Source organism: Synchiropus splendidus, chromosome 6 (assembly GCF_027744825.2).
Source record: "Synchiropus splendidus isolate RoL2022-P1 chromosome 6, RoL_Sspl_1.0, whole genome shotgun sequence".
In the NCBI taxonomy this organism is placed as follows: domain Eukaryota; kingdom Metazoa; phylum Chordata; class Actinopteri; order Syngnathiformes; family Callionymidae; genus Synchiropus; species Synchiropus splendidus.
The window spans coordinates 26,468,565-26,480,920 of NC_071339.1; the positions used below are offsets into that span (position 1 = coordinate 26,468,565).

The following is a 12,356-nucleotide window of genomic DNA, read 5'->3' on the forward strand; positions in this document are numbered from 1 at the left end:
CAGGAGCTGATCAGAATCAAGCGTGGCTCTGCGGCAGACTTGGTGCGAGTGCAGCCTCAGCAGGTCCATGACCTGAGCTGGTCGGCAATTCACGAGATGGAGACTGCTAACTTGACCCAGTCTCCCCGAGGGTCGGAAGCTGTGGACGACAACTTAAACGTGAAGGATGAGATGGAGGTGAGGGTCTTTGTGTTCTCTCCTGCAGGTGTGTAGGTGTTCAGATGTGTGTATTTGTAGTGGTCGGTGCTGAATGTTTCTTGTGCTTGAGTGCATTACTTTATCAGTCTAGTTTGTGTGAAGCAGGCTTTTATCTAGGATTTTGAAACAGGGTGTCCAAAATCCCGCCCCCAACCAATAACCCCGCCCCCAACCCCACCCTCTCCCTTGCTTTGTGAAAAACAAAACTGTAAACTTCTAATTGTACCATAATCACGTGATAAACAATAGATAAACAAAGATCTGAGTCAAATAACAAATGTTAACAAACATGAACTCAGTAACTGTTGCCACAGTAACACTTTGAGATGCAGGGGTCCCCTGAGCAATTGTTTTACTTGGCTGATCCTGATTATTTCCCTTACTAGAAGCCATCGTGTGCACACCCTTGTGTCTACATCTTTATTCATATATTTATGCAAGATAAGCATGCAGTTGTATCAGCGGTGATGGTTTTCTACACTTAAACAACGACAGCTTTCATTCATTCAAACAATACATATATAAAGGCTTGTCGTTGATTAAATAAATAGAACAACTCAAATTTTGATCCCCATTAAGCTGTTTTGCTCTCTTACGAAAAGGGCTGTGTGTTCGTCTGCTTGCCTCTGGAATGTGGGGTGGGGAGGTTAAACTTATCTGTAGTTTCCTCTACATTACGGCGGTAAACAAATATGGCGACGGCCAAAATACGGTTGCAAAAGGTTCGAGAATCTGCAAATTTGGATCATATTCAGCAAAATTACCGGGCGGAAACACAATTTAATGTAAACCAGTGAGATGACACTACGAGCTGGGCATTATACAGGCACTAATAATACATATAGGGTGTCCTGCTGAGGAAACAGGGCGTCCGGTTTTGAGTGCTGGAGGGCATCCATTTTTTTCATGTTTTGCAGACGCCCAAGACGCCCTCTAGCTAAAAGCCTGTTGTGAAGCCAGGTCACGTGCTAGTGTATATTTCTTGCCACTGTTTGCTGTGATTAGTGAATTCTAACTGGTTTATGATGTTAATGAATTGATTATGATTCAGAGTTACGTGTGTGTTAAAGGTGCAGTAGGCCATCTTGAAAAACAGTTGGCTCTTAAAGGTTCTCACTGTGCCAGCCTCTCACCTTAGCAGGCGTGTGATTGGTTGGAATCTTGTGTTTTTTCTCCAGATCACTTTTCGTTCTCTGTAATTACAGCTTATATGGAATTATTGCTTGGTCAAGTCAAAATGAATCTCACCTACTGCAACTTTTCTTTGAAAGTTCAATATCCACCTCTTGTTCTGATTTCCTCTCTTCTTCATACAGCGGATGGTTCACCTGGTGCTTCCCCAAGATGCTGCCGTCTACCGAAGACAACCTGACTCTTCGGGCGCGGAGACCAGTATCGTGGCCAGGCCTGGAGCTGGATACTCCTCCGTGGAATCTTCTGGCTTCTTTGGAACTGACACTGAGGAGCGAGACAGAGCCGAGGAGCGAGAGAGGAGAGCGGGAGAGGATGAAGCAGAGGATGAGTGGGAAAGGGAGCCTGAAGACAGAGGAGGGAGAGAAGGCCAGCTGGAGGGAAACCACACCACCCCAGATTTTGATGATCTCATTGGTTCGTACGATATTTCCTCCCACTGGTACATCAATGCTCCTCAGATTAAACACTAACTCAAGTCAGAAGGAGGTTGCTACTGGGCCACTGCAAACTGGAACTGTTGTTAGGGACCATACTCCAAAAGACAGGAGAAAATAGAAATTAGAACAAATAAATTTAACTAATTAATACAGGTATAAAAAGTTGGGATGTTCGATACCTCTTCATTTCAGTACCACTAGTACCGTTTATACTTAAAATTCAAATTAACACGATGACTGATTGTTCTGAACATAGACTTTCATTTCTTAAAAAAGGCAGCTCAGTCACTCCCCAAAATAAAACAAACCATTCGCTCATCTTTAGATATGTAAACAAAAGTGAAAAATAAAACACGTGTAGAGTTTTTTTTTTTTTTTTTTTAATAAACTTTAGAGAACTCGTCTTGCAATTTTTGCTAGGCAGATTTTTCTTTCTGCAAAGCTTGGTGTTCTGTCCAGGTTTTGTCTGAACAGGACGCGATGCACATGAGTTGACGTTGTGTCAAACCGCGGTGGTGTAGTGCCATCTACTGGTGAGAATGTCTTACTCGACGTATTTTTTTTATTTTTTTTTGCCTTGAGTCGCTAGTTTCGACTGCCTCTCACGAGAACTGAGTACATCGAAAAAAGGCTGGTATTGGTCCGATATCGGTACTCACTCATCCCTAATAAAAAGCATCATCACGCCTAAATAGGTTTATATGAAAATATAAGAATAATAAGGACAATCTTGTCTATGTTTTCTATGTAAGCAGTAAATATGTGTGTAAAATGTGTAAAGTATGACAACTATTTGGTAGCAAGGTGCATCATTTCAAAATAATCATATTTTTTAAATTAACTTTTACATTTTCACAAACAAGTGTAGTCATCATTTTTGAATCACAAGTGAACATATCACACATAAAATGGTGGAGAAAATAAAGGAAAAAAGTGAAGTCATTTTATGCCTGAAACAGTGAGGGGTTGTAAAAAAAATGAAGTAATGAACAGCAAGGCTTTAAATCGACTGCCCAGGTCTGCGCAAGAACAACCCTCTAGTCCAATCCCCAACCTACACAACAGGTCCGACAACATATCCAATGACTGTTCATCAGACACTTCATATCAGCTTTTTGATTCCCAAAAAACGCAAATGAATTCTTGATTAAGTGTCTGGTTTTCAATAATCATTTGTTCAAAAAAGAAAGCTTGACTTCAACATCTGCTACTATTGAACTGTCAGAATCTGATGTCACGTGTTGATGGAGACCAGAGGAGAGTGACGTGTGTTTCTGACATTTCTCTTTCAGGCTACCGTCCTCACCTTCCCTCTAAGTCGCCTATCAACTCCTCCCCTGCTGAGGTCCACAAGCCTGGCCTGCAGGAGCTTCACAGACCGCAGCTTCTCCAGGTGAGGGCAAAACAGACTCCCAGTTTTTACACAAAAGCTTGGAAACATGGCAAAACCTTCACTACAAAGAGAAGACGCAAGGAGCCATAAAGACACCAACTGATGAGCAACATTATAACCTCCAACACACTGAGACCCTCGTAACACAAATCTCATTGCAGAAATAAACACCTAAAGCAACATTAGATGACTCAAAATAACAACTCTGTGACAACCACATCTCTGATGTAATAAGGCACAGCAGTCATTGAAAGATGAAATAATGAACACTTAGAGCAATAGTGCTCAAACCAAAGCACAAAACAGGACAAACAGCAATGCAAAAACAAAACAAAGCAAGTAGAAAAAAATAGGCAAAAAAGCACACAACAAAGGAAGAAAAAGACCAACAACAAATGCTATGAATAACTATATTCAAGAAAACTAAATGTGAAAAACCTACAACTCCCTATCAGAAAGTACAGCCCCAACAGAATAAGACACTATAAATGAAAACACAGTTTCAAATCTTGGACAAAACAAAACAAACAAAAATTAGACACAACCAACAACATGAACACAGGACACAGAAGTGAAACGCAAAACCCCACGATAAAAATAAATAATAATAAACCAACCAACCAATTGTCACACAAAATTTAACCCACAACCGTCCAAAGCAAAATGAGTTTATCTGATATAAACAAATCACAAGATCTGAATATGAAAAGTGTAAAGCAACAAGTAAAAAATAAGTAAATAAACATTTCTGAAACACTAAGTCAATAACACAAATGTTCATCTTCTTCAGGTGTCTGTGGACAGTGACCAATGGGGGGCAGCAGTGGGCAAAGATGAAGCTCATTCCAGTGGCGATGGAGTCTTCCGTAGCTTTGGGACAGCAACGTTGCCGTCTCTGGTCAGTGCGTCGGCTTCTGATGTCAAGGCGACCCTCAACCCTGAGACAGACACAGGGACTGACTTTGGACTGATGGACACGTACACTGAAGGTGACCTCCTCTCTCTTCCTGTAGCCAGTGTTAGCTCTTCTGTCGTGGCACCTCACATTTCTGTCTGACCATTTCCTCATTTCCTAAAAGCAGAGTGGAAGAATGCTCCAAGTCGTCACCCGACTGTAGCAGGCGCTGCTGTCTCTCCCAACAGGGACCCGCTGCAGCCCAGCGTCGACCGCTTTGGAGGTCTGAGTGACGCTACGACTGAAGAAATTGTAATTTTCAATCAAACGTTTCTTGATGTTTCAGAAGTGCGATTGGACGACGATGAAGAGGAGGAGAAGTGGAGGAAGATAGAGAGAGAGCGGTACTTGCGGACCACAAATGAACCATACTTCAGATTCTCCGGTGCTCCCTGGGATTGGCCCGAGACGGTCACGCCTGTGCAGGCCAGCCGACCTGAGACCCAGGGACATGGTGTCACTGAGCTCTACTTCCCGGTAAATACCACGCCGTGACATGTATCCATGATTCTGAAGGTGCACATCAGGGCTCTGGTGTCTCACCTCTGTTATTGTCGGTGCACTCAAAATATTCACAGAATGAGTTCTCTCCGGACGTTTCAGGTGATTTGCGTCAACTGGAGCGAGCTAGCTGGACGTGGCTACGTCGTCCTGAATCTGACAGAAAACTTCAACTGCGTGAGTACAGAAGGCACTGTGCCACATCACATGACTCAATTTAACAACAACGATTTTGGAAGATCTTTGACATCAGAATCCAAAACTGAATATGAGATGATGTGTCACCTCCTCACTGCAGGAAGTCAGTGCTGGGAATGACGTTACAACCGGATTCAGAACGTTCCAGTCATTAAAAGTCAGAAAACAAGATAATGGCATCCACAAAAGTCATTTCCACATGTGTTGTTCCGACAGAAGCTACTTTTAGATACATATGTTCTCCGTTTGCTACCATAACACCCGCTGCATGAAGCGGAAACACAAGTTCTCTGAATGAGCATCTATTTCCTGTTTGGGGAAGCCATCTTGAATCTGGGTGGTGAGGATTCTTCGACTGTCTGACTTGGAAGTCCTAAATCGAGTGATGTCACCAGGACTTTCCCAGTTCTGAGCACCACTGGAACGCACCACAGGCTATGTTAGCTATGCTTCTACGCTAGCTAAAAAAAACTGGTTCCATCTTAAAACTCATTCTGAGCAAGTGTTCTGAGTCAGGAAGCTAATATGATAGTGCTATTATCTTGATGTAAAATTACTCTCCATAACAAATGGCAGTTACAATTACAGAGCATATATCTCATAGATAAACTACTTATTCATATGTGTATTAGCAGCATATTAGCCAGTATTTATTCACTATAAATTACTGATTAGCTGTGGTTAAGCCTGACTATGTTTTACTGTGAATGGTCACCAAAAGTTCATGTTAGCAACACCATAATAACTGATTATTTACAGAAAATAAGCAAATTTATCAATGGTAAATGATTGTTCCCCTATTCAAAGTGTTTGACATTTGACGTAGTTAATGTGGCTCTATAGGTGCTCGTAACACTCTATTTAGTCATGTAGTAAAAGTTGTGCGGCCTTTATATCTATGTTTATACAGTATTCTACATAATATGCCCTAACTTCTTTTCTTCCTCTTAATGTTAGGTAGCAACTTGTCGGGTTGTAACTTGTTGAGAAATGTTTCTGTGAGACAGGAGGAGTTCCGGCTGGATCAGGGTGTGCGCCTGCTGAAGATCCTGGAACACAAGTTTGCTCGCCGGATGAACAGCCCCGAGGGCTCGTGGGCTCTTTTCCTCAGCAAGCCCACTCACCTGCAGCACCAGCAGCACCAGCTGCTGATGAACGTGTTGGCATCTCGACATGGTGATTCAGTCCACTGACCCTCAACATGCATCAGTCCTGTTGATTCAACAATGTGCTAAATCTGTATTGCTGATACAAATGTCCCTGTCCCTCATGCTGTATTTTGTTTGCTGAAAACCTTGGCCTGAAACATGTTGCATAAAGATGGATCATAACAAGACACACCAGAGGTCCCTTTGGTCATCCAACTACAACACATGCTTTCCTAAATTGTATTAATTCACTTCCTTCTTCTTCCTGGGCCACTCTCCAGGGATCATAGAAACTAAGGATGCGCTGGAGATGCTCGAGGAGGTCAGGAAAAGTCTGAATCAGGTACAAGTGTCAAACTTTCATCACCCATTGCTATTTGAATTGCTATATATATATATACATATATATATTGTTTCTTCACTCATGTGCGTCCAGATTGGCATTGAGAGCTACAGCTCTGCCAGCAGCTGCACCTCCCGGCTCACTAAGACCCGCAGCGACTACGGCAAACTCTTCGTGGTCTTGGTGATCATCGGCTCTGTCTGCATGGTCATCATCACATCTGGATTCATCTACATCTGCTGGCAGAGGCGTCTACCCTCCAGCAAGACCACAGTGAGTGCTGGTGACACAAGGGGAGCACACAGACACTCACTCTGGATACTTTCTCTTTTGATGCCCAAGCTTCGCGCCGAGGAGCTTCACTATATGGAAAACGGTTGCCATGACAACCCAACGCTGGACATCGGCAACAACAACCAGCCAGAGATGCAGGAGAAAAAGCCGAGTGCCAATGGACATGCTGGAGGAGGAGACAGAGGAGGCGAGGAGGGATGTCACTGGCAGGTGATTTGATGGACTTAAGTGTTATCGACTGACACCTAGTGGTGAGCTGTGATATCCTTTTCTCCAGGGGTTTGTCAATCAAGCAGTGACTGAGGAGGATGAGGAAGAGGAGCAAGACACTCATCTCTGATGAACCTGGCGGAAGAGGAGTAGCGAGGTTTTGTCTTTGAGTAGGAGAGGAGCAGGAGGAATGTTGTCGTGGGAAAGGACTACAGAAGAAATAAAGGATGAAAAACAAGGGGAGACGAGGTCTAGTGGGAGGAGTCACTGACATCATCCCAAACTCCTCCTAAGGTGAGGAGTTAGTCGGCTTCAACATGATTACATTTATTAAATAGTGCTCACCTTTGACTTGCTAACATGTTGAGAGAGCAACGCTTCTCATGATGGTTACATCAACCATGTCTGCTCATTGTGCCTTATGACTTCTGGAAGATTTGGATCTGCAGTGACTCAAGCTTTTCTAGCTCTAAACCCAGTTTTAAAAAACAACAGCAAAAATAAACTGGCACAAATCAGAAAAATTATGGCCCCAGCGCACAGTCTGTGGGGTCTATATGCCTGACAATTACGGTGACCCGAGAAGCTAAGGAGCCCTTTCGGGTATCTGTCAAAATCAGGAATGCCAGTGACTCCTACTGGGGATGGAAGGACTTTAAACTGTGAGATGAAGGCACGTTACGAACGCCTCCTCATTGATATGCTGCATCATTCTAAATGTCTCGCAGTGACTTTTCTCGTTCGCTTCAAGGAACAGTTGCAGCCACAGAGGTCATTTGCTGAACGTCCTCCGTCAGGTCTGCTCCGTGCGTGCTGTTAGCCTTAAAATGCTTCGTCAATCATGTTGCAATGGCTGCTTCAAGTTTCTGGCTAACTCGAGCATGAACAGACAAACTCCATGTTGTTGAAGTCTGAGTGGTGTATGTTTAAAAAAAAGACTCACTGATGAAAGAGCTGAGTCATCACTCACCATGTCGGTATGTTGTACTCTATATTGCAGTCTTTCGGGATCATGTTGCCATGTCACGTTTACTTTACTGTGAAGATGTCATTAAACAGACTAAATCTGTATCTAAAGATGGTTGGTTGTTTTGAGGATACCTGAGATGGTTGGGATATGGTGAACATGATAGACGACACATGTTGCAGATGGAGATACGAGGTGAATGAAGGAGAGGAACTCACTGAGGTTCGTGGATGTGGTAAACAGCAGCATGAAGTGTGGATCAATGGCACTTACGGTGACATAGGAGACAATGGCCCAAACACAATTGCACTGTGCCCATCTTTATTCAAGCAAAAAAGAAGAGGTGGTCCATGAAACAACCCAGTGTAAGTGTGCGAGGTCATCAGTCGACAATACTTGACATAGATAAAGATACGCTCCCCTAATTCTGAGGGAGGACATAAGTGCTCTCTTTTTCACCCTCCATGACTAAAAGGTTATGAATGAAACAAGCAGCTCTCTCAATATGCCGTGCGGCGTAATAAGGTACTTCCTGTTTGGAGATCACGGGGAAGATTCTTCTGAAATTAATCAATTCTGGCCTATTAAAATGTATTAAATTGATCTATTTCTATTATTTGGTGACATCATTGTCGTTAAAACGCGTAAAAACTCTCGATTTGACGAGCATTACCCATTTTTGATACTAAAAACTCGACATAAGAGTTAAAAAAAAAACGCTTCGTCGGACTCGCAGCAGAGCGTCGACTCGTGACCTGAAAGAGTCGGTTGTGATAGTCGCTCAGCCTCGACACGTCACTGTTGTTTGCTGAGCAGCTCCGTGCGCAGTCGCCGGGTGATCCCCCTGAGAATGATCCTGAAGGAAGTCAGGTCAGTGCTTGTGTCAATCCAACAAAGCGCGATTGTGACGACCTCTCTGGGTTTAGCTGGTTTACTCCGAGAACGGATTATCGAGCAAGTCTGTTGTCGTTTTTCTAGCTAGTATGCTAACTTAGCTCCCGGCGTGCGTCACCTGGTCAATTCCGCTCACCGGCGTGTTAATGTTGAATTGCCAGTCACGAATCCGGCCATTATTATGTGTGTTCCAGGTAGTATTCCTTCACGACAATCCATCTTTAGGCTGGAGCTAATGTTACCCTCCACTGCATAGTGATGCGTTCACTGTTCCTGCTACCTTGAAGTGAAAGCAGTCCTAGAATACACGTATTTACCGCCTGGTAATGTGTCATCTCTGCGTTTTACTGCGTTATTCTTGTATATCGCACTCAAAGTCACGACTGTACATGTTTGCAATTACAGTGCGAATTATATGTTTGGACTTCGTTCATTCAAAGTCGCTCGTACGTCCCCGATACCGAAATTAATACCCCCGCTGTTGATTCTGGTATTACTGTAGTGATTGACAATGTCGAGCGATGATATTTCATGATCGACAGCTCTTAACGTCTGAAAAACGTCCGTTAACGTCTCTTAGCTGTGGCACTCGTGGTGTGTTTGGTTAGCCGTGATGCTAAGCTACCAGTGGCAGGCCTCTGGACGACTGTGGAACTTCTCTCCTGGAATTCTCAATAGTTATTCTCTCAGGAAAATCACCAAGAATCTGAAGAATATAAACTGCTAAATTTTTCTTAAGGCTTTGACGCCGTACATAGGCTTCAATATAAACCACGCATTTCAGTCGCAAACTGAGATTAGCTGCCAAATGACCAGTTCAGTTTTCTTTCTATCAAATGGACACTCTATTCCCGATTATGTGGTACATTTTGTTGTCACCTATGAGGACATGAGGCCATCAAAACACCCTCACCTCAGTAATAACAGTTTTTCTGAGCTGGAAACTCATCACTAGTCACTATCAAAAACTCCTCTAGTTTTGGGAAAGTGTTGAATTGCAGTTATGTGACTCCAGGAGTTCATCTTTATCTTTGTCTGCTACATAAATGTAAAACTCTTGAACAGAGTTGTCAATTCTGTAAAGAGGAAACAAATGTAATTAGTAGTGGTGGGACTTTAACGAGTTAATTATGCTTAATCAATTACAACAAAAAACAATTTAATTTAATTGAACAGTTTGCTCTCCAGACTGCACAGAACCTTTGTAAGTGCAGGAGTTCCTGGTCCACTGATCGCACTGATGCACAAGACACGTCACAGCTAGGATGATAACAACAACAACAAACATGGAGAGATCCCTGAACAAAAACAAACAAAAGCATTTGTTTGCTTAGGTTCAGGGATGTTTTTTGCTACACAATGGCCAGAGTTTCCACTACTCTGAATGTACTTGAAATTGTTATAAAAATTAAATTCTTATCCAAATATTTTCAAGACATTAAAAGAGCTTTAGTTTAAATAAGGTGATATAAAAACTTGAATAAAGCCACCATCGTGATTTATTGTGCTATTGTCAAATGATGCAAAATAAATAATGTTTTGTTATTTAAATGTATGTATGGGTCCATCATTTGATTCAGTAATATACCAAATTCATTGAAATTGAAAAATGTGGCTTCTTGTGGCAAATATTGTTATACCATTAAACTGCCATTAATTGAGATTCATTAATCAAATCATCTAATTAACTAGTTAAATTTTTATTTTTTAATTGAATCCAACCCAGAGTAATTAGATGTCCATTATTAGTCTCACGGTGCGAAAATTCAACAATGCCACTGGTGCTTTCACAGAGAATCCCAATCAAGCCACATTTATGCACCAATGTTCACTGTTATTCTCAGTTTCGGTTATTCATATTTCGTCAGACTTGAGTTGCTTTTCTCATATCGCTCTTCATAGTTAGATCCGTTAGTTCTCCCACATTGGGGAAGTTCAACATAGTTGTCCTGATGAACTCTGACTGGACACAAGACTCGTGTGATGTCTTGAATACCTCTCCTCTCCTCTCCTCTCCTCTCAGGGATGACCTGATGACCGCTTCCTGTGTCATTCACCTGCTTCCGTATCAGCCACTCAACCGGGTCACTCTGCCCCCTGCTGGAGGATTTTAAACATCACACAATCCGGACCGCCGCTCATCTACTCACGCTGTTCAACAAATCTAAGGGACTTGAACCTTTCGCTGACCAAGAAGAGCCATGTATTGCCTCCAGTGGCTGCTTCCTGTGCTGCTCATCCCCAAACCCTTAAATCCTGCATTGTGGTTCAATCACTCGATGTTCATGGGCTTCTACCTGCTCAGCTTCCTGCTGGAGAGGAAGCCCTGCACCATCTGTGCCTTGGTCTTCCTTGCTGCCCTCTTCCTCATCTGTTACAGTTGCTGGGGTAACTGCTTTCTCTACCACTGCCAGGATGCTGCGCTGCCCAACGCAGCGCACGACCCTGCCATTGTGGGAACCTAGAGTGGCGGCAGTGGAAATGCTAGCAAAGTGAATTATGCTGGAAGAAGAGACAGGCTGGAGGTGGCGAGCATGTGGATTCACTTTTCCGAAGAAGAATGTGAGCGAGGGGTTTGACGACTCGGACTTCATAAACCACGTGGAGCATTACGCTGTCCAGTATTCATGGTCATGACCGAGTGGAAATGTTTTTGGTCTCATAGCAACCGCCGAGCACAGTTCGGGATCTCTTTACCAATGTTCTTGCACCGAGACTTTAGCCCCCTCAAACTGCCAAAAATGTTACCAAACAAACGGTGCTCCTCAGGGCGCAGTCACTCCCCACTCGGATGCTGAACACCTCGATGTTTTTAGTTCCGCCTGGAGCAGGAACGCACACCCAGACTGGACAATCAGTAACTGCTGTGAATTACCCCGCACCATGACTCACCTGGTGTGGCTTCGACGGTGGAACTGTTGCTCTGCTATCCTCCTCCCTCGCCCTGCTTCTACCACCAGGACATTTTAATACCTTTTTGTTCTCCTGCTGTTCTGGTGCATGAGTTCCCATCAAATATGTTTCTTTCCGATTTTTAAATGCTGAACGTTTCCAAAGGGGGTGAGTGTACATGTATGTTTGTGGTCACGACACGCTGAGAAGTGGGGTGGCGTCATCCAGGAAGTGATCAGTATTCCCTGGATTTTTTTAGCAATATGAACCCTACAGTGGGTGGGGCTAGTGTCAAATGGAAATGAAGCTGGTTTGTCACTGTTTTAAAGTTTGGTGTTGAACTAATGCGTGTGTGTGAGCTGTCACAGTGCTGAGTCCACCTCCACACTCACATTGGTTTTAATTTAAATAAAGTTTTCCTCTGAAAACTGTTGGCTTTTACTTCGGAACGCAGATTTATGTAGTAGACTGTCGAAGCTTGTGGCAAATGCTCTCATTGACTAAGCAAGTCATTTTTCTCCCCTTCATTCAGTGTATTCTTAATGTGGGCTGACAGAAGGACCTTGTGTGATAGCTAATATGAATCAGTAATTTAGTTTATTTTTAAACTTGGGACTCTGCCCAACTACAGATTCTTCCATTTTGCTTTCTTCACCGTGTATCTTCATTTTATGCAGTGCCCCCCCGAGCTATTTTGGTACTCGCTTAACCTTGCTTGTACTTCGCTTAAGC

At 43.2% G+C, this 12,356-nt stretch overlaps 1 protein-coding gene across 1 annotated transcript; it reads left to right on the forward strand.

Moving 5' to 3' along the window:
• The first annotated feature begins 8,595 nt into the window (after nucleotides 1-8,595).
• Nucleotides 8,596-12,065, forward strand: LOC128760651 (bladder cancer-associated protein). The gene is made up of 2 exons (XM_053868224.1): nucleotides 8,596-8,708; nucleotides 10,756-12,065. Exon 2 carries the CDS (start codon nucleotides 10,934-10,936, stop codon nucleotides 11,195-11,197), a length of 264 nt encoding a protein of 87 aa, XP_053724199.1. The 5' UTR covers nucleotides 8,596-8,708; nucleotides 10,756-10,933; the 3' UTR covers nucleotides 11,198-12,065.
• Nucleotides 12,066-12,356: the final 291 nt, after the last annotated feature.

Excerpts from the sequence above, each read along its gene's own strand:
- LOC128760651 (XM_053868224.1), top strand. The coding sequence starts at position 10,934 with ATGTATTGCCTCCAGTGGCTGCTTCCTGTGCTGCTCATCCCCAAACCC.